Genomic DNA, 19,410 nt, shown 5'->3' with positions numbered 1-19,410 from the left:
CGTCACACACACACACACACACACACACACACACACACACACAGGTGTCACACACACTGCCACCGTCAGCACCCTGGGTGGGCTGGGGAGCTGACAGAGGTACCATCTGTCTTTCTAATCAAACAGGAATAGAACCCTGTAAGAATGGATTAGCGAGTCTCTCAGCTCTGTGTGTGTGTGTGTGTGTGTGTGTGTGTGTGTGTGCGCGTGTGTGCGCCCGCGTGTGTGCGCATGTGTGTACCTGAATGTGTGTGTGTGCAGGCAGACGGAGGTGAGATGCCTATCGTCGTCTTACAGAGACGCGGCGCACCTGTGTTCCTCACCTGGGCTCAGCCTCCGTGATCGACGCTCATTTCCGTTTCAATTTGGATTTGACAAACGATGGAACAGATGTTTCCTCATCACTGTGACAAATGTAACGTCTCCATCATCAGCCGAGAGATGGCTCCTCGCCGAGCGCGCTTAACTCACAGGGGAGCGTCTAAAACACAGACATCCAAAACAGCTTCCAGCACACAGACGGGCAAGTCTGCTCATAGTGCGTCGCTGCCTTTAATGACTGAATAATGGAGAACTTTATTGATCCCTGTGGGGAATCTCCTCTTGTTCGCCCCCTGCAGGGAAATCTGAGCAGAACAGCATCATGTTCTTGCTCAAGGACACTTAAGCAGGGCGGGTGTTAGCTGACAGGGGTTTGAACCCCTAACCTTGCGACTCACGAACACATGAGAAATCCATCTTGCCATGCTGCCAGATATGCATTTGACTCCACTCCACCAGTGGTGTGGACCAATCGGCGTCCGAGGAAGGAGGAGGAGGTGGTCCTAAGTGGTTGAAGTTAGCCTGTGATAGACAAATTCATCCAATCACCTGCCAAGTATTTTGTTTTTAAGCGCCTGCTCCCTTTTAACCCGTTTCCGATCGAGTTCCCAGATGGTTCTGTAAAACAAAGCATCTGGCAGTGTCAGGTTATTTGAACCCGGGTTGTCCAGTTAAAAGATGGCCTCTGTGCTCAAAACGTCTCTGTCACCGTTATCTTCAGTCGGCTGAAGAAAATAGTGACAGAACTAGAGGAAGAGAAGGACAGACTGAAAAGAGAGAGTGTAGCCTGTGTAGATATTGTAGGTAGATACATAGATTCATTGATTAATTGATTACTTGATCCCCAAAGAGATATTATACTGTTGCAGCAGCAATTAGATGACAACAAAACATAACTTAAACGTATAAAAAACATATAAACGTATAAAAGGTAACTTGTAAAAAAACACAATGAGGTAGGTAACAAGTCAGAAACACAAAAAATATAAAACTACTATACTACCGTAAATTCCGGACTATAAGCCGCGGCTTTTTTCCCGTTTTTTGGCCTTTTTTGCCCCCTGCGGCTTATATAACGGTGCGTCTTATCTATGGATTTTTTCAAAAAAAAAAAAAAAATCTCTCTTTTTTAGCACTCTTTCTAACTATAAATCCACTTCTGTTTTAATTTCCTCTCTTGCCCTCTTTTAACAACATAACATAACATAACATAACACAACACAGGTAAGCAGAAAGAAAAAGACGAAGCAATCAGCCATGAATGAGGAAATGACTCACCTGCTGGAGGCTGGAGATACACCGCTTGGGCTAAACTTTTACTCCGTGAAACACTATCGATTAAGTCCGACATCGCTCAGAGGTTTTGAGCAGCTTGAAAACAAGTTTGAAAACGTGCAGAAGTCCATCCACTCACTCACTAAAGAAAATAATGCAACCGTGAAGAGTTTCACTCGTGTCCAGCCATCTGGCCGAGTTAGAGCCGAAGTCCCGAACACAGTGAGAAAACCTCCCGAAGCTGCCTGCTGCTGCAGCGGGGTGCATATTGTCCGGCCAGCCGACCGAGAGGCATGCGAGCCGGGCACTATTAAACAGTTGGGGTGTGTGAGGTGGCTGGCTGTGGAGGTGGCGGTTTCTCCTCCTCCTCCTTTCTCCCGCACACCGGGCGCCTCGGCCACGTCCAGACCCCGGCCTGCCACCGAGGGCCATCTTCATCTGCCTACTCCGCTGGCCCGACCGTCAACTCATCCTCCAGGCTGCGGGGAAGAAGCCCCTCACCGTCCGCGTTGGTGCAACAGAAACGCGCAACATACAACAGCATCATCGAGTCAATGGATATCGCTTTGGCGTACTGTACCCAGCGAGACTCGTCATAACCATTGATGGACAGCGGCGGAACAAGAGCTCAAAGTGAAACTGCCGAATATCTTTTGAGTTGGACTGGTCAATAGTACTGTGAGTAACTAAAATAAAAAAATAAAAAACGGAATTCTCTCTTCTTTAGCACTCTTTCTAACTATAAATCCACTTCTGTTTTAATTTCCTCTCTTGCCCTCTTTTCACCACACCGCGGACACTGTGTGCACTGTAAAAAAAACAAAAAATACCACAATGTGTGATTTTGTCTGGGGATTAGTGACCTGACTTTTGTTTTGTTGAAATGTTAATAAATGGGAGCTTCCCCAAACAGCCATCTATTCCCGACAATCCCCTCTGTGCACGAAGCCTTACATATGGTAATTAAACATCAAAACACCCGCGGCTTATAGTCCGGTGCGGCTTATAGAAGAAAAAAATAGTCACCTTTGAAGGTGCGGCTTATAGACCGGTGCGTCTTATAGTCCGGAATTTACGGTAGATACAAATAACTAGAATAGAAAAGCACAATTTTAACTGTAAGGCAAGATAGATAAGTAGATACAGTAGGTGTGTCTGTGTGTGTGTGTGTGTGTGTGTGTGTGTGTGTGTGTGTGTGTGCACGCGCGTGTGCGTGTGTGCGTGTGCGTGTGCGTGTGTGTTCCTCATCAAACATTGATGAGGTCTGCCGTCAGACGGCAGTGGACGGGGGAGGTTAACTCCAGCTGTAATCTACATGTCTGCTGACTCCATAAAACATGATTTGACTGGCTGGAGAACATCAGTCCTGTTGTGTGTGTGCAACATGATCTGATTGGCCGCAGAAAAAACAGTCGTCTGTAAGAAAACATCATCTGATTGGATATGCATGTCGTACATGTTGCACAGCGTGGTCCTATCGGCTGCAAAGCGTGTTCAGCAGCATGTTGTCATCGGATACGGAGCTGGAGGCCTCCATGTAACGATGGGATCTGATTGGTTACAAGCCGTATATAGCTACATCTGGGAAATTCCAGGAGCCCTTCCGGAAACCTCCGAAGCTGCGTAATTGGAACTATTTTGTTTTACCTTCAAGTTGCCCTTGTGGCTCTTTAACATTCGCTCGGCTCCTGACCAGGTGGCATTTGCTGGCCGCGATGCCACGCAAATGTCACATGTTCACCGGATCGATGCGGTGACACGCCCGCAAAGTGTGCCGCCGCACGCTAGTGTGATTAGAGGAGACGATAAGAATCTAATTAGTGTGCAGCTTGAACACGGGTGCGAGTCATGTAACAGTATGAAACCTTTCTTTCTTTCTTTCTTTCTTTCTTTCTTTCTGTCTTTTCTTCAGATCATTGTCCTGTGGAACTGTGACAAGCCTCTGCCTGCTAAGCACCGCTGGCCTGCCACCTCAGTGCCCGTCATCGTCATCGAGGGAGAGAACAAGGTGCAGTTGAACGCACACACGCACACACACACACACACACACGCACACACGCGCGCGCACACACACACGCACACACACACACACACACACGCATTATCCTGCTCTCAAGTTACCACAGAGGATCGCTACAGTACGATATCATAGCTGACTTATGTAGCTCATCTGATACGAATCCCAAAACTAGGGATCGACCGATATGTTGTTTTCTTCAGGGCCGATACCGATGACTCGTAAATCAAGGAGACCAATAACCGATATTTGGAACCAATATAGATTTGCAGCAAAAATGACCATCTTGGTGTCACATTTTAGAATAAGGGAGGTCAATGGGAATACCCGCACACCAGATGTAACAGAGATGTAACAGGAGGTCCAGAGGCTGAGATCATGTACGGTAATAGACTTACTTTATTTTAACATAGTGCAAAACAAAACAGTGCCAAAAAGAAAAGGTGGGTTTAAAAGGCAGCAAACGTTTCAGTCTGTGACTATCATCAGTGCTACTAGCATTCAGGTCTACCAAGGACAGGTTCAATAGACAGGCAGGCACATCATGTTGCTCAGGCGCCATCAATCAATCAGCTTTCATTGCTGATTGCATGTGGGCCAGACAAAGTCACATCATTGTCAGTTAGCTGAAAGTAAGGTTCTTAACCAAAGACAACAAGAGATATTGTTCACATTGTAGAATAATACACACTCCAACACAAAACTTTGTGTGCTTAATTATTATTCATACTACGATTCATTTTACAATCTCTAATATCTCCAACATCAACAAGTATCTCCTTCAAACAACTGCATTTATTCAAGTTTCTCGCCAAAACCAAAATTGTACATGATTACATTGGAACACACGTCATGATAATGTTATAATTGACCTTCGCCCAATCCTCATTTGAACTGAATAGAGGTTGAACACTACTTAACAATAAGAAGGAGCCGACAGCAGCTCGTTGAGATGCGCTTGGATAAGATTCAGTTTCTCTTTGTGGTTCGTTTTGGTGAAGATTAGGTCGTAGCTCGTTGTCGGTGGCACAGTGGCCTTCAGTGTTGATAGGCTATTACTTGTTGTGACATAACCAATCAGATAGTGCTGTGGGCGGGACATTGCTCGAGACCACAGAGTGTAAACTGACAGACAGAGAGAGGAGAGGCGGCTGCCGGCTGCATCAGAATAAAAGTAGTTTTTTTAATTATTATTATTATTATTATTATTAAATCCGCAATCGGCCAAAAAATGCAGACACCGATAATCGTAAAAATGCTCAATAACGGCCTTGAATGGATAATTGGCCAGGCCAATAATTGGTCTATCCCTTCCGAAAACTGTCAAAGAATCTCGCAAATAAATCTCGTTTAAGAGTTGCTGGGCCTTAATGAGTTTCGATTAGCCCTGCGGTGATGCCATTATAGAGCAGTTTGTGTGTCTCTAAGTAAAGCTCACTAATGTAAATAATGTACATTTGGAACACAGTGTGGCTGCTGAAGGCCACAGACATTATGGATAGTATGGATGGATACTGTTGGGAAAGTTTGAAAAGAGTCTACTCACAGTCAGCAGCATGAATTGGGTTTGCGGTTTTATGAACAAACATCTAAGAACCTCAAGAGTCTCTGGAGAAATCAGTTTGAATTGTAATATAAATATACAGTGTGTATAACAGCACAGTGAGGGATGTATACTGCAGACAAACTTCAGCATTGGAACAGTGACAACAGATGCGTTTTTAGTTTGACCATCATGCAGCATGTTCTGCAAGGTTTTCGTAGTTTTGTATTTTGGAGTTTTGGAGTTTAAGCCTTCATTTGGAGATATATCTATCTCTTCTCTCTCTCTCTCTCTCTCTCTCTCTCTCTCTCTCTCTCTCTCTCTCTCTCTCTCTCTCTAGACAGTATTTCTCCTCTGGTCTTCTGACTGACATAGTCATAACAGAAAGCTGTTCTGTTTTGTGTGTAGCTTAGTTAACCCTGCGGTCAGGGCCCGGCATACCTCCATGGCGTTTATTATGACAACCTTATTACAGCGACGCCTCAACCCCTTTAAAGGGGGTCGCCATGTTTATCTTGACTTCCCCGGCGACCTCCCCTTTCAGGGGTCAAAGGTCAAGCGTTGACACACTGAGTTGAGTAGTGCAGGGCAGGCGATGGGTCATAAACACTGATCTGCGCTCGGTTTAGCAACATCGAGCTAAATATTTGGGGATTGAAACTGGGAGGAGGGGGGGGGGGGCATCATGTGACCGCGCATCAGTATTCTCTGTGGTCAGCCTCGTCCATCACTGGCTTCGTGCCCTCGCTCGCGTCCACTTAACTTCACCTGCCAATCAAAGTGAGTGGTTTTCACATCAATGTCAGTCACCCCGCGGTGGGCGGGGCTTAACGTTTGCCTCTCGCCGCGTCTTGAGAGTGATTTCTCCCAAGCTGTCAATCACAGCGGGGTTGGGGGGGGGCTGTTGTCCATGAGTGACAGCGAGCATAACAGGCTTAGCATACTTGTTGTGTGTGTGTGTGCGTGTGTGTGTGCATGCACACGTACTGTATGTGTGTGTGCGCACGTGTGTGTGTGTGTGCGCACGTGTGTGTGTGTGTGCGCACGTGTGTGTGTGTGTGTGTGTGTGTGTGTGTGTGCATGCACACGTGTCTGTGTGTGCGCGCACATGTGTATGTGTGTGTGTGTGTGTGTGTGTATGCCAGGCAGCCTGCAGTTTGTTATGCTTATGGTGGGTTCATTGTTTTCCATGGCGAGCCAAGCTGTACTCCTCCACCCCACAGAGGGCGAGCTTCTTATCCTCTCTCTCTCCCTCTCATCCTCTCGCTCGCTCCCTCTCTCTATCAGCCTGTCACCTTCTCCATCTCTCTCTCTTTCTCATTATGTTAGTACTGTATGTTGTTATCGTCCTCTTCTCCTCTTCTTCTTCTTCTTCCTCCTTGCGTACTATATCCTTCTTTCTCACTCTCTCTTTCTCAATGTCTTCCTCTTCCTCGCCTCCAACCGCGTTGGCCTGTTTATGCTTTGTGGTTTAACCTCTCTCTCTCTCTCTCTCTCTCTCTCTCTCTCTCTCTCTCTCTCTCTCTCTCTCTCTCTCTGGCACGGTGGTCACAAGCTGGTGGTATGACTGTCGGGGTTAAGCCATGTGAGCTCCCCAGTAGGCTTGCCGCGATTTTAGGTGTTACCGGTGTTACACGGTGTTGGGGGATACACCGATTACATAACGTGCCCACCGGGTAACACCTTTTGTTTTTATGGAGGAAGAATTGAAAGGAAAACTCCGCAGTTTCAGCGTGCGCCGGTGCAAATTACAAGCGCTCCCTCTCGGCTGCAGTGTGGCTCCGCTGTTATGGTTAGACCAGCAACTAACGTGAGTTAACGCTATACATCTTATGAACACAAATGATGCCCTCCTCATAAGAATTGAAAGGAAAACTCTACAGTTTCAGCGTGCGCCGGTGTAAATTACAAGCGCTCCCTCTCGGCTGCAGTGTGGCTCCGCTGTTATGGTTAGACCAGCAACTAACGTTAACGCAACTAACGTTAACTAACGTTAACGCTATACATCTTATGAACACAAATGATGCGCTCCTCATACACATGTAGGTAAGACCCTTAGCTAAGCCTGCATGCGTGTGCATACTGTTGTCACTGCGGGCCATCTCTGGAAATGTGCCTTTTTTTCCACAGCGAAAAGTCGATGCTAACTTAGCATCAATTCTAACAGGAGGGAGGACTTACCAGCATTCAGTCATTGCCTGCTTATTGCTGCGTGCTGGTATTGTTAATCCCATGTCAGAAAAAGTCTCCAGGTGTGTCGCCAACGTTAGTTTCTTTTGAGAAAGATTGTCTCCACGGGCGTCTGAAAAGTTGTCTCGAGTCAGATGCAGCCAGTGTTGTATGACTGTGAGCGTCCATGCTAACGTTAGTACTTTAAACAGCAGCAGCGTGCGTCTTGTCTCTATGAACCTACAGAATGGACGGTTAAAGCATAGACTCTTGCTTACTTTAAAACTTGTATTATCAACATACATATAACGTAACGTTCGCTCTAGTCTAGCTGCTATGGATATCCGACTGGTGTCTCACTGTTATTGTTCCCGGGAACAACATGCACTAGTAGGAACTAACAATTTACATTTCCCGGTGAAACCGGTTATACCGGTGAGGTCACGTGCTTATTATTCGGTGTGAAAATGTTCACACCGTGGCATCCCTACTCCCCAGCAGTGCTTAACATGGTTTACACGCACTGGTGGTCCTCCCTTTCCCTCTCTCTCTCCTTCTCTCTCTCTCTCCTGTCCTCTGGAGAGGAGGTGGTCCTCCCTTTCCCCCTCTCTCTTTCTCTCCCTCTCTCCAGGCCTCTGGAGAGGAGGTGGTCCTCTCTCTCTCTCTCTCTCTCTCTCTCTCTCTCTCTCTCTCTGGTCCTTTGGAGAGGAGGTGGTCCTCTGGTCCTCTGGAGAGGAGGTGGTCCTCTGGAGAGGAGGTGGCATGCTGGAGAGGAGGTGGTCCTCTGGAGAGGAGGTGGTCCTCTGGAGAGGAGGTGGTGTGCTGGAGAGGAGGTGGTCCTGTGGACAGGTGGTGGTGTGCTGGAGAGGAGGTGGTGTGCTGGAGAGGAGGTGGCATGCTGGAGAGGAGGTGGTCCTCTGGAGAGGAGGCGGTCCTCTGGAGAGGAGGCGGTCCTCTGGAGAGGAGGCGGTCCTCTGGAGAGGAGGTGGCATGCTGGAGAGGAGGTGGTCCTCTGGAGAGGAGGTGGTCCTCTGGAGAGGAGGCGGTCCTCTGGAGAGGAGGTGGTGTGCTGGAGAGGAGGTGGTCCTCTGGAGAGGAGGTGGTGTGCTGGAGAGGAGGTGGTCCTCTGGAGAGGAGGTGGTGATCTGGAGAGGAGGTGGTCCTCTGGAGAGGAGGTGGTCCTCTCTCTCTCTCTGGTCCTCTGGAGAGGAGGTGGTCCTCTGGAGAGGAGGTGGTCCTCTGGAGAGGAGGTGGTGTGCTGGAGGCAGATTCCTGCTGTAAGAGCTCACATTCCTGGAGAGCAGCAGGAGGCCCGGGGCGAACATGTCGCACTTCTAACGTTACAAACCATGTGGGGGTGGAAACAGCAGCCTCTTCTTCTCTCTCTCTCTCATTGTCTTCTCCTCTCTTCTCGCTCTCCATTTCTCTCATTATCTTACACTCTTTAGTTCCCTCGGCCTTCTTCCCTCTTATTCTCTCCATTATGCTCCCTCTCTCTCCCCCCCTTTCTCTCTCTCTCTCTCTCTCTCCCCCCCCCCTTTCTCTCTCTCTCTCTCTCTCTCTCTCTCTCAATTTAATTATATTCACTTCAATTCAAAAAGCTTTATTGTTTATTGGCATGCTAAGATGTTTCCCACATTGCCAAAATAAAACAGCAATAACATTAACTACAGAAGACAAAAGAAAACCTGGACACTCAAGCAAGCTTTATGAGTGCCTCCTCCCTCTTCTTCGCTGGTATTCTCTCCCTCTTCTTCCCTGGTATTGTCTCCCTCTTCTTCACTGGTATTCTCTCTCCCTCTTCTTCACTGGTATTCTCTCCCTCTTCTTCCCTGGTATTCTCTCCCTCTTCTTCACTGGTATTCTCTCCCTCTTCTTCGCTGGTATTGTCTCCCTCTTCTTCACTGGTATTCTCTCCCTCTTCTTCACTGGTATTCTCTCCCTCTTCTTCCCTGGTATTCTCTCCCTCTTCTTCGCTGGTATTGTCTCCCTCTTCTTCACTGGTATTCTCTCCCTCTTCTTCGCTGGTATTGTCTCCCTCTTCTTCACTGGTATTCTCTCCCTCTTCTTCGCTGGTATTGTCTCCCTCTTCTTCACTGGTATTCTCTCCCTCTTCTTCACTGGTATTCTCTCCCTCTTCTTCACTGGTATTCTCTCCCTCTTCTTCACTGGTATTCTCTCCCTCTTCTTCACTGGTATTCTCTCTCTCTTCTTCACTGGTATTCTCTCCCTCTTCTTCGCTGGTATTCTCTCCCTCTTCTTCGCTGGTATTGTCTCCCTCTTCTTCACTGGTATTCTCTCCCTCTTCTTCGCTGGTATTGTCTCCTCTTCTTCGCTGGTATTGTCTCCCTCTTTTTCACTGGTATTGTCTCCCTCTTCTTCACTGGTATTGTCTCCCTCTTCTTCGCTGGTATTCTCTCCCTCTTCTTCACTGGTATTCTCTCCCTCTTCTTCACTGGTATTCTCTCCCTCTTCTTCACTGGTATGCTCTCCCTCTTCTTCACTGGTATTCTCTCCCTCTTCTTCACTGGTATTCTCTCCCTCTTCTTCACTGGTATTCTCTCCCTCTTCTTCGCTGGTATTGTCTCCCTCTTCTTCACTGGTATTGTCTCCCTCTCCTTCGCTGGTATTCTCTCCCTCTTCTTCACTGGTATTCTCTCCCTCTTCTTCACTGGTATGCTCTCCCTCTTCTTCACTGGTATTCTCTCCCTCTTCTTCACTGGTATTCTCTCCCTTTTCTTCACTGGTATTGTCTCCCTCTTCTTCCCTGGTATTCTCTCCCTCTTCTTCACTGGTATTGTCTCCCTCTCCTTTGCTGGTATTCTCTCCCTCTTCTTCACTGGTATTTTTCCTCTCTCTCCCAGGCTTTTTCCCACCACATCAGTGGAAAACTGTGAAAAACAAGTGGAGGGAACTGAGCAGCGGAAAGAAGGGATTGTTGTCCTTTCTCTTTTTTACCCGTTTAAGATGAGATCGGTAAAGACACGGAGAGGTATTGCTGGGAACGAGCTCTCTCTCTCACTCTCTCTCTCTCTCTCCCCCCCCCCCCTCTCTCTCTCTCTCCCCCTCTCTCTCTCTCTCTCTCTCTGTATAAACATGGCTGTCACTCAGGCCCCTGGGCTCTTGCACTCAGAATATGAGCAGCAGTCCAAACGTTCCGTAGCGTTGTTGTCTTTGGAGTGTTTTGCGGGGAGAGGAAAATTAGGCACTTGACCGGGCGACCGCTGACATCAGCCTCTACAGCGCTGTCAGGAGGCACTGTGTGTGTGTGTGTGTGTGTGTGTGTGTGTGTGTGTGTGTGTGCGTGTGTGTGTGTGTGTGTGTGTGTGTGTTACAGGCAGACACATGTAAAGTTAAGAGGGAGCTCAGGAATCCTGTGTATTTTGTTGTTTTATTTCAATACTGACTCATGGGTTGATCTGACAACATCTTAATGTAATGCAGTGATACTCCACCCGAGGCTCTAGAGCCACATGCGTCTCCTTTATGGGTAGTTGTGGCTCTTTTAAGTCCTTAAGTCTTAAAATGAATCAATAAATAAATCAAAATAAACAAAGGGAGGAAAGGGACTTTTTGTGGATTGCGGCTCTTGCAACAGTGTTTTGGTGTCAATGTGGCTCCTGAGTAGAGCAAGGTGGTGTAGCACTGATGTAATGGATTCAAACTAAACATCTTAAATACTGTTACAATGACTACTGTCCACGCTTAGATGAATATAGAACAGGGGTTGTACAATGGGCAGTATATATGTACCATACAGTATACATGTTCTCCTGGGTTTGCTTCCACACTCCATAGATATGCTGTTCATTTGGATCTGACACTAAATTGCCCACAGGTGTGTGTGTGTGTGTGTGTGTGTGTGTGTGTGTGTGTGTGTGTGTGTGTGTGTTTTCTCGTATTTGTGGGGTTGTTGGTGGTCCTAACAACCCCACAAATACGAGAATGTGGGTGTGTGTGTGTGTGTGTGTGTGTGTGTGTGTGTGTGTGTGTGTGTGTGTGTGTGTGTGATGGTCTCTTATATCTGTGTCAGCCCTGTTAGACAGGCGACCCGTCTGTGGTGTCTCTCTGCTGTGAGACATGTGTGGCGTCTCTCTGCTGCGTGCTCAGTGCATGCTGGGATAGGCTCCACCCCCTGCAGCCCACACAAGGATGAAGCAGATGGAGGAGATGAATGGATGAATGTATTTAGGCAGGACGGATGCATCAAAGAGGGAGACGATGAGTGGATGTTCAGGAAGAGAGCAATAATAAGCTCCGCCCAGCATTGCCAGGAAAGACATGTATTTATCAAATTATTATTTATTTTTTTCTCCACAGATTTTTCTCCACAGTTGTTACTTGGCCAATTCCCCCATTGCTGTCCCGGTCGTTGCTCCGCCCCCACTGCCCATCTGGGGAGAGTTGCAAACTAGCAAATGCTTCCTCCTCACGATCACATGTGCAGTCGCCAGCCGCTTCTTTTCACCACCTGACAGCGATGAGTTTCACGGACAGAACATAGCGCGTGGGAGGATCACGCTACTCCACCCTGTTCCTCTCCCCCACCACGAACGGGCACCCTGCCCGACCAGTGGAGGGCAGGGTGCCCTCCTCTGGCAGGGCAGGGTGCCCTCCTCTGGCAGGGCAGGGTGCCCTCCTCTGGCTTCCCACCCACAGACCACGATCAATTGTGTATGTAGGACCGTTTGACCAAGCCGGAAGTACGTACCGCTCCCCCCGGGACTTGAACCTGGGTCTCCGCGGTGGTGTTCGAGTGCGTGTTTACCCCGACGCCCCCAGCAGCCGTGTATGTGTTTTTAATATGAGCATGATACACGTGTGGGCTGTGTGCGTGTGTGTGAGAGGCTGTTTGAGTTCTAGTGAAGATCTAGTTTACTTACAACACACACACGCTCTGCGGCGAGAGGCTCTTGTTTGTTCTCCTCTGGGTCCCTTTCATCGCAGGAACAGACGAAAGGCTTCCCGTCTAAATACCCTCAACATGTTGATCTTTCCGCCCGTCTGCCACCATCACTCTCCCTGTGAGATGTCAATATTCCACCAAGCGTCATATATTATACAGCTTGGTTTCATCCTGCCGTTAAATATATATTCCCTTTCCAACGCTGGGAGAGAGAGAGAGAGAGACAGAGAGAGAGAGAGAGAGAGAGAGAGAGAGAGAGAGACAGAGACACAGAGAGAGAGACACACAGAGAGAGACAGAGAGAGACAGAGAGACAGAGAGAGAGAGAGAGAGAGAGTGCCACATGTAGGACAGATGACTCACTCCGGCATGTGTCTGGGTGCAGATGTGTGCGTGTGTGTGTGTGTGTGTGTGTGTGTGTGTGTGTGTGTGCGTGCGTGCGTGCGTGTGTGTTTATTGATTTAAAAGGGGGGGGGAGGACTACACACTGCAACAGTAATGGAAACTGGTTGTAGCTTGTGCCTCCAGCGCTCTGTGGCTGTTGAATACAGGGACGATAGTGTACTTCAGTTTCATAAACGACCAGGAATTAGCATGCAGCAGAGTATATACTGTGTTAATGCCATGGCTTAGCGATAAGTGGGATTCTCTGAGGTTCACGCTGCGCTGCTGTGCACCTCTATGGTGACATACTGGCTTATTGCCTCCCTCTATCCAAATCCCTTTGAAATGTGTGTGAAAAATATAGATATTATTGGAGGCAAAAGGTTCTCAGTTGTGACAGTATGTGGAACACACCACAAGCGTTTCATTCCCAAATCTAGATCCATTTGTGCAACAAAAAACTTTTTTTTTTTTTTTTTTTTTTTTATGATTTGAGTAAATATTTCAAAAATACACATGATTATACTGTATTGTCAAAAACACAATTATTTCTAAGCAAACGTCTTAGGATGGTGGATATCTCATATTGGAATGAAGCTAAAGACAGGCTAGATTAAATGTTCACCTGAAAGGATATTGGATGACACTTCCGTCAGTATAAAACAGGATATGTAGAACACTTCCTGGTCATCTCTTTGACTAAACCTTGGACCGCTGCTGCAGAGCTTTGATGGTGTTTCTGTTATGAAGGAAAGTGGAACAGGTTCATTTGTGGACAAACACATAAGACGATGACTGTGTGCAACACAATCGCCGTTGTAATTTTCAACAGGCGATGCCATGGTAACACCCATCTTCCTCAAACACTTACTGTAATTCCACTGAAACATTGAGGTCAAGAGAGCCGTTTTGCATGTGAATGAACTCCTGCACACTGTGTTACGTTTAATAAGAGAACAGGTAGAGCGTTACTGTGACGGGGTGGGGATCCTCTTCTGTTCACTCTGGTTTTAACCCTCTGCCCCCCCACTGTGGCTCCCCCTGCAGGTGATGAGCAGCCGCTTCCTGCCCTACGAGACCATCGTGACCGACGCCGTCCTCAGCCTGGATGAAGACACCGTGCTTTCCACCACAGAGGTACGCTACTGTGGAATACAACAGAATAGAATCCAATCAAATAGAATAGAATCTCCCTCTCTCCTGTACGTCACGTTGCAGCTGATGGGACTGATCACAGTCGGCATGGCTCTTTCGGCTGCTTTACTGTTTTATGCAGCACTGCGTCAGTATGAAACTGATAGTCTCTCGCCCTCTCTCTCTCTGTTTCTCCTCTCTCTATAGACCGGGCCTCTTGAGACAACACACAGTTACAAACTGTGTCTCTGTCCCAAATGCAACTCTCTGATCACATTTCCACTTATTTAATATTTATTATTTTATTCATATCTCTCTCGCTCTTTCGCTCTCTTGCGTTTTGAACTTATCTCTCTGTGGCTCCATCATTTCCTCGTCTAAACTAGTGTAACTTTCACTCCCGCTCTCTGCCTTAGTGCCTTACTTTCCCCCTCTTCCTCTCCTACTGTATGTCTCTCTACCTCTCTCTCTCTCTCTCTCTTTCTTTCTCCCTTTCTTCCCATCTCGCACTTCTTACAATTGCCGCTTGTAATCACGTCGCGCCTCTGAGAACAGCACTGTTACGGGCAGTCGTGTTCCCCCCCTCAGCAGGGACTGCTCTTGTGTTTTTCCCGGGGACACATTTTGGCGCGACACACCATGCGGAGCCAGATGCGGCTTTTGAACAGTGTAGAATTAGATCTCATAAAAGGCTGTTTGTGTGCGGAGGAGCAAGATGGCGAGGCAGTCAGGCAGAGCTGGCGTGGAAGGCGAAATCCAGCCCAAAAACCAAATCGACACATGCCGATGAATTTTTCATGATCATCTCCAACCGGTTGGATTGTCGATACAAACAAATCCCCAAATTTACAACCCAGAGAACTAGACTGCAACTGTTTGAGATCATTGCTGGAGCTCCGTTTCAAAAGTTCGACTTCACAATTAGCTGTATTCATGTGGGAAACTACTTTAGAAACACAGTAGCACTGTGTTAGCATTGTATTAGTGTACAACAAAGTAACCTAGAATATACCCAAAGCCACATCACCATCACATATCATTAAGCTAATATTGATATTGTGTCCTAACAGTACTTTTCCAGGTTATTCACAGGTCACTACACTGGCACAGAGCCTTTATGCAATAAAGAGTTGTCAATATTTTCTCCAGCTTTTACACCCGAGTCTTCAAATGAACTGGTGCTAATTAGCATTAAATAAGAGCATTTTGGCATCCTGGTGGCTTAGCTAAGGCACATAACAAATAAGCAATCAGTTCCAGGACCTTTCTAACATTTAAGAAGGGTTAGGGATTGTATTCTCAGCCAATGACCTACTACTTTTCAATCAAGATATCTTTATTCATCACCCCTCACGTCATCATATAAAACCTGTAGCGTCACAACTTTAAAGGTGACAAAGGACAAAATGGGACAACGTTGCGTTTTGGGATTTTTGGCGTCACATCAGCAGCAACAAAACATTCCTACTCCTTCCTGCACTCTGAGGGTTTCATCCACTGGGACGATACAATAGAAAACAGTGCAACAAGACGACACAGTGTAGCAACACGTGCAGCTTGATGGCATCACACATACTGTAAGAGTGAGATCTCCTCTTCTTTTGCGATCTTTGGCAGAGACTTCCTATGCACAAATCCTGACAAAACTGTCCAAGATGAAAGAAGCGATTTGAATTCTGTTTTAGGGTGGATTTGGACTTCAGAGCCCCTTATATAAAAAACCCTCTCTTGGTGCAGTATTAGGCTGGTATTATGTTTTCGTCTAATGATTTGATTAAACACTTTGATTTGTGCCACAGAAGTTGGCCGCGCATGCAGCAACTTAAGATGTGTTTGTGTTTGAGGAGTTTCTTTCCTCTTGTTTGTTCACTGAAAAGTTTTTTGAAGCATGTCATCCGTTTGTGATCTCTCTTTGTGATCTCTTTCTCTCTATCTCTCTCTCTATCTCTCTGTCACGCTGCTGCACTTCTGTTTGCTTGAATTATACATATGAAGTTTCATTCCAGAAAATATCTTTAGAAAATATCTTATCTATATTTCGTTACTGAACATTTCAAAAAAATCCAAGTGATTAAAATGACGCAAAGGGTTAAAGACGGATACTAACTTAATACCCCCATACTGAGGGTGGGGGGTCATATTTTTCAAATGGTGGAAATATCATTGTGAAATAATTCATTATTATGTTATAAATATATCCTAACATAATGTCAACTGAAGACCCTCCACAAACACACACCTCTCTGACGGGCTTGTCTCTGTGTCAGGTGGACTTTGCCTTCACCGTGTGGCAGAGTTTCCCGGAGCGTCTCGTGGGCTATCCGGCCCGCAGTCACTTCTGGGACAGCAACAAGGAGCGCTGGGGATACACGTCCAAGTGGACCAACGACTACTCCATGGTGCTGACTGGTGCCGCCATCTACCACAGGTACACTGCTCTTCTCGTCTCGTCTCCTCTATTTTCCTTCTTCTTCGCTCGGGAAAAATAAATGTTCTCCCCGCCCCAACAGAAGTAAAAAACCGTTGCCGAAGTGGCTAGAGCATCAGTCAGTTTAAGTCGACATGAAATCAAAACACAAAGCATGATGTTTAAAACAAAATGGTTTGTCTGTGTAACGCAGTGCTCAGTGCATCTCTTTTCCGCCGTTATCTTTGATGCTCTTGACTCTTGTTCTGTTCTATGGAGGGGGGGGGGGCACAGCTCTGTTCCGGTCTCTTCTCCAGTGGTCAGTCATCTTTCTTTTAATGCAACGCTTCGACGCGCTGATCTGTAGATCATGAAGGTAAGCGTGATGTTCGGAAAAGCGCAACCCCCCCCCCCCCCCCCCCCCCCCCACCCAAAAAAATGTCAATTTGTCCGCTACACGCTGTTCCACAGTTCCTCCATTTAGTTGTAGCAAGGCCCTGTCAGCTCTAATACGACTTCAGGCAGCTGTGATGGGAGCAGTCCATTTAAGCTAAAGTCAGCCAATCACTCCAGCCAGAAGCTCAATCACTTTCAATAAGTCAACCGTTCAATCCATCCAGGGAACCTGGGTAATCAGTGCGTCGCTCCATAGCTCTCTCCGCGGGGTGTTAGCTGTGAACTTAGAGGTGTCTGGAAATTGGGTTACATTTAAACGGGAGTTGTCGGCGGCGTTCTCTGAGCAGACGCCCTGATGGACCCGTCGACGTCGGGCTGTCGTGAGGGTTCAGCCGGTGACCTGAAGCCACCCGGCTCCACTGACGGCCAGATCAGAGTCTTGTTTACTGAAAAAAGTCAATCAAGTGAGAAGTAGGGTCATTTTCCCATTGACTTCCATGCAATCAGACTTATTTTTGCGGCCGGTGGCGTCGCCCCCTGCAGGCCAGTAGAAAGCATGCAGTTTTAAGACACTTCCGCGTTGGCTTCACTTTTTCCCCTCGACTTCTTCTCTCACTCTGCCCCCCCCCCTTCTTCCCTTATTTACTGTCGGCGCCCTCTATCCCTTCCTCCAGGTACTACCACTACTTGTACACCAACTTCCTGCCCGGCAGTCTGAAGAGCATGGTGGACCAGCTGGCCAACTGCGAGGACATCCTGATGAACTTCCTGGTCTCCGCCGTCACCAAGCTGCCGCCCATCAAGGTCACCCAGAAGAAGCAGTACAAGGAGACCATGATGGGGCAGGTAGGGTTGAGCAAAGTGGAATGTTCTGCAGAGCGAGTATCCGAGACCTCCTCCATACCTGGATCAGGCTTTGGTGTGTAGATCAGTGATTCCCAACCAGGGGCAGGTGTACCTCTCGGTGTACTCGAGCTGCTGCAATGCAGGCCAGGGTACATTGAAACATTGGGGATTAGCCTACCATTTATTTCCAAAATGATTTAAAAAAAAATCATTTCATAAGCCACGATTAGTTCCCCCCCGGCAGGTGTCAACTGTTCATGCATGTTAAACCTGCGCGCCATCGCAAAATGTAAAATACACGTATTGGCATGGCAAAATAGCTCAAAGGCTAATTAGACAAAAAAGGTTGGGAACCACTGGTGTGTAGATGACCGTCGTCGGTGTGTTGGCGGCGTTCCTTAGAAGAGTTTGCTACTCCGGTCCTAAGTGGGATTTCTGCCAGTTGAGAAAATGGAAACCTATTCTTCCAAAATGAAAATGCATGAAAAGACACAGTCATTACAGGATGTGATTGAACTATTACAGTCGCTATCTTACGGCCTCGGGCACAAAGAAGCCATATTGGGTAATCCATGTTGATTTTGTCCTCCCCTTTCATGTTTCAGACAATAGTTTTTTTCTTTCCATTTCCCCGTGTGTCACACAGCCTTTAAGATGGAATCAGACTCTTGTTGCGTCATACGCAGCAAGATGAATGATTCTCTTCAAATTCTTTGGGGCAGCGCGTCGGTAAACAGGAAGTCACTTCCAATGGAGAGATAGAAGCACGTCAGTCCAGCTGAGGCCTCTCATCATCGCATCGCCCATCAAATAGAATGTGACGGAGCTGATGATTCATTGAGAGACGGGGCAAAATGATTAACGTCAATCTTGATTCTTTAATGGGTTTTTCTTGTCATGGCGTCTCTCGCAGTCGCGATTCAGCCAAAGATTTATAGAGATGATCATTATTAACGTCAATCTTCCTCATCTAATGTCATCACAGCGTCTGTCCCCTGATCTACAGCCCTAACACTGTCTGTCCTCTTCTGTCCCCTCCTCCTCCTCCTCCTCCTCCTCCTCCTCCTGCAGTCGTCGAGAGCGTCGCGCTGGGCCGACCCGGACCACTTCGCCCAGCGGCAGACCTGCATGAACAAGTTCGCCAGCTGGTTTGGCGCCATGCCGCTGGTCCACTCCCAGATGCGGCTGGACCCCGTGCTGTTCAAGGACCAGGTCTCCATCCTCCGCAAGAAATACAGGGACATCGAGAGGCTCTGACAGGACCGACGCCCCCTGGGGGGAGACCCCGCGCAGGGGGAGGCGCGCGAGAGAGACTCGGCGGAGAGCCGAAAGAGCGGTAGGACTACAGCAGGATGGATAGGGGGCGCTACTGCTGCTCTGTCTTCCTCCGCTCAGCACATTGCCAATGACCACAGCGCCGCCGCTGCCAGGACTTGACGTGGGGGCAGGGACAACGAGGACGCGAGCAGATGGCGTCTGGATATGAGAAACACAAACACACAGTACAAACACACAGTACAAACACACAGTACAAACACACAGTACAAACACACAGTACAAACACACAGTACAAACACACAGTACAAACACAGACGGACAAAGAGAAAGTACACAAACTGATGGACATGCCAAACAGTACTGCATGTTCGCAAACGTGCAAACGCGCCGAACACACTACTGACGACGAGAACTCTTGGATAGAATATTTTTTTGTATGAATGCCACAAAACGAACAAAGGATCAGGTTGACTTTCCTGCTCTCTCGGCACACGTGCAGGACGGTAGAAGAGGGAAGGTGTCCGCGATCGCAAAACCCACCTGGCAAACCCCGCCCACCCCGCCACGAGCCCCGCCCACCCCGCCACCAGTCCCATTCCTAACCCCGCCCACTCCCATTCCCACTGGTCTGGCTGCCCCGCCCACACCCACTGCACACACGCCCCCCCCCAAACCCTGTGACCCCCCAGCCGGCATCAGGACCTGCTACTGGACTCACTACCAGCCCCTGCTTT

The 19,410-nt window shown here is 47.8% G+C and overlaps 1 protein-coding gene across 1 annotated transcript in view; it reads left to right on the top strand.

The window, feature by feature from the left end:
* LOC310785043 (exostosin-1b) overlaps positions 1–18,757 on the top strand; it is a gene marked incomplete at its 5' end in the record, with an annotated part of 46,703 nt that extends 27,946 nt beyond the window's left edge. Inside the window, 5 exons of the mRNA XM_083646039.1 lie at positions 3,509–3,604; positions 13,663–13,752; positions 16,017–16,177; positions 17,227–17,398; positions 18,470–18,757. Of these exons, the coding sequence (XP_083502165.1) occupies positions 3,509–3,604; positions 13,663–13,752; positions 16,017–16,177; positions 17,227–17,398; positions 18,470–18,655 (705 nt within the window). The 3' untranslated portion in view covers positions 18,656–18,757. The remainder of the gene's footprint in view (positions 1–3,508; positions 3,605–13,662; positions 13,753–16,016; positions 16,178–17,226; positions 17,399–18,469) is intronic.
* Between the last annotated feature and the right edge of the window lie 653 nt (positions 18,758–19,410).

This window comes from Poromitra crassiceps (genome assembly GCF_964638095.1).
Source record: "Poromitra crassiceps genome assembly, chromosome: 11".
NCBI lineage: Eukaryota > Metazoa > Chordata > Actinopteri > Beryciformes > Melamphaidae > Poromitra > Poromitra crassiceps.
This window is presented reverse-complemented; position numbering and strand designations above follow the sequence as displayed.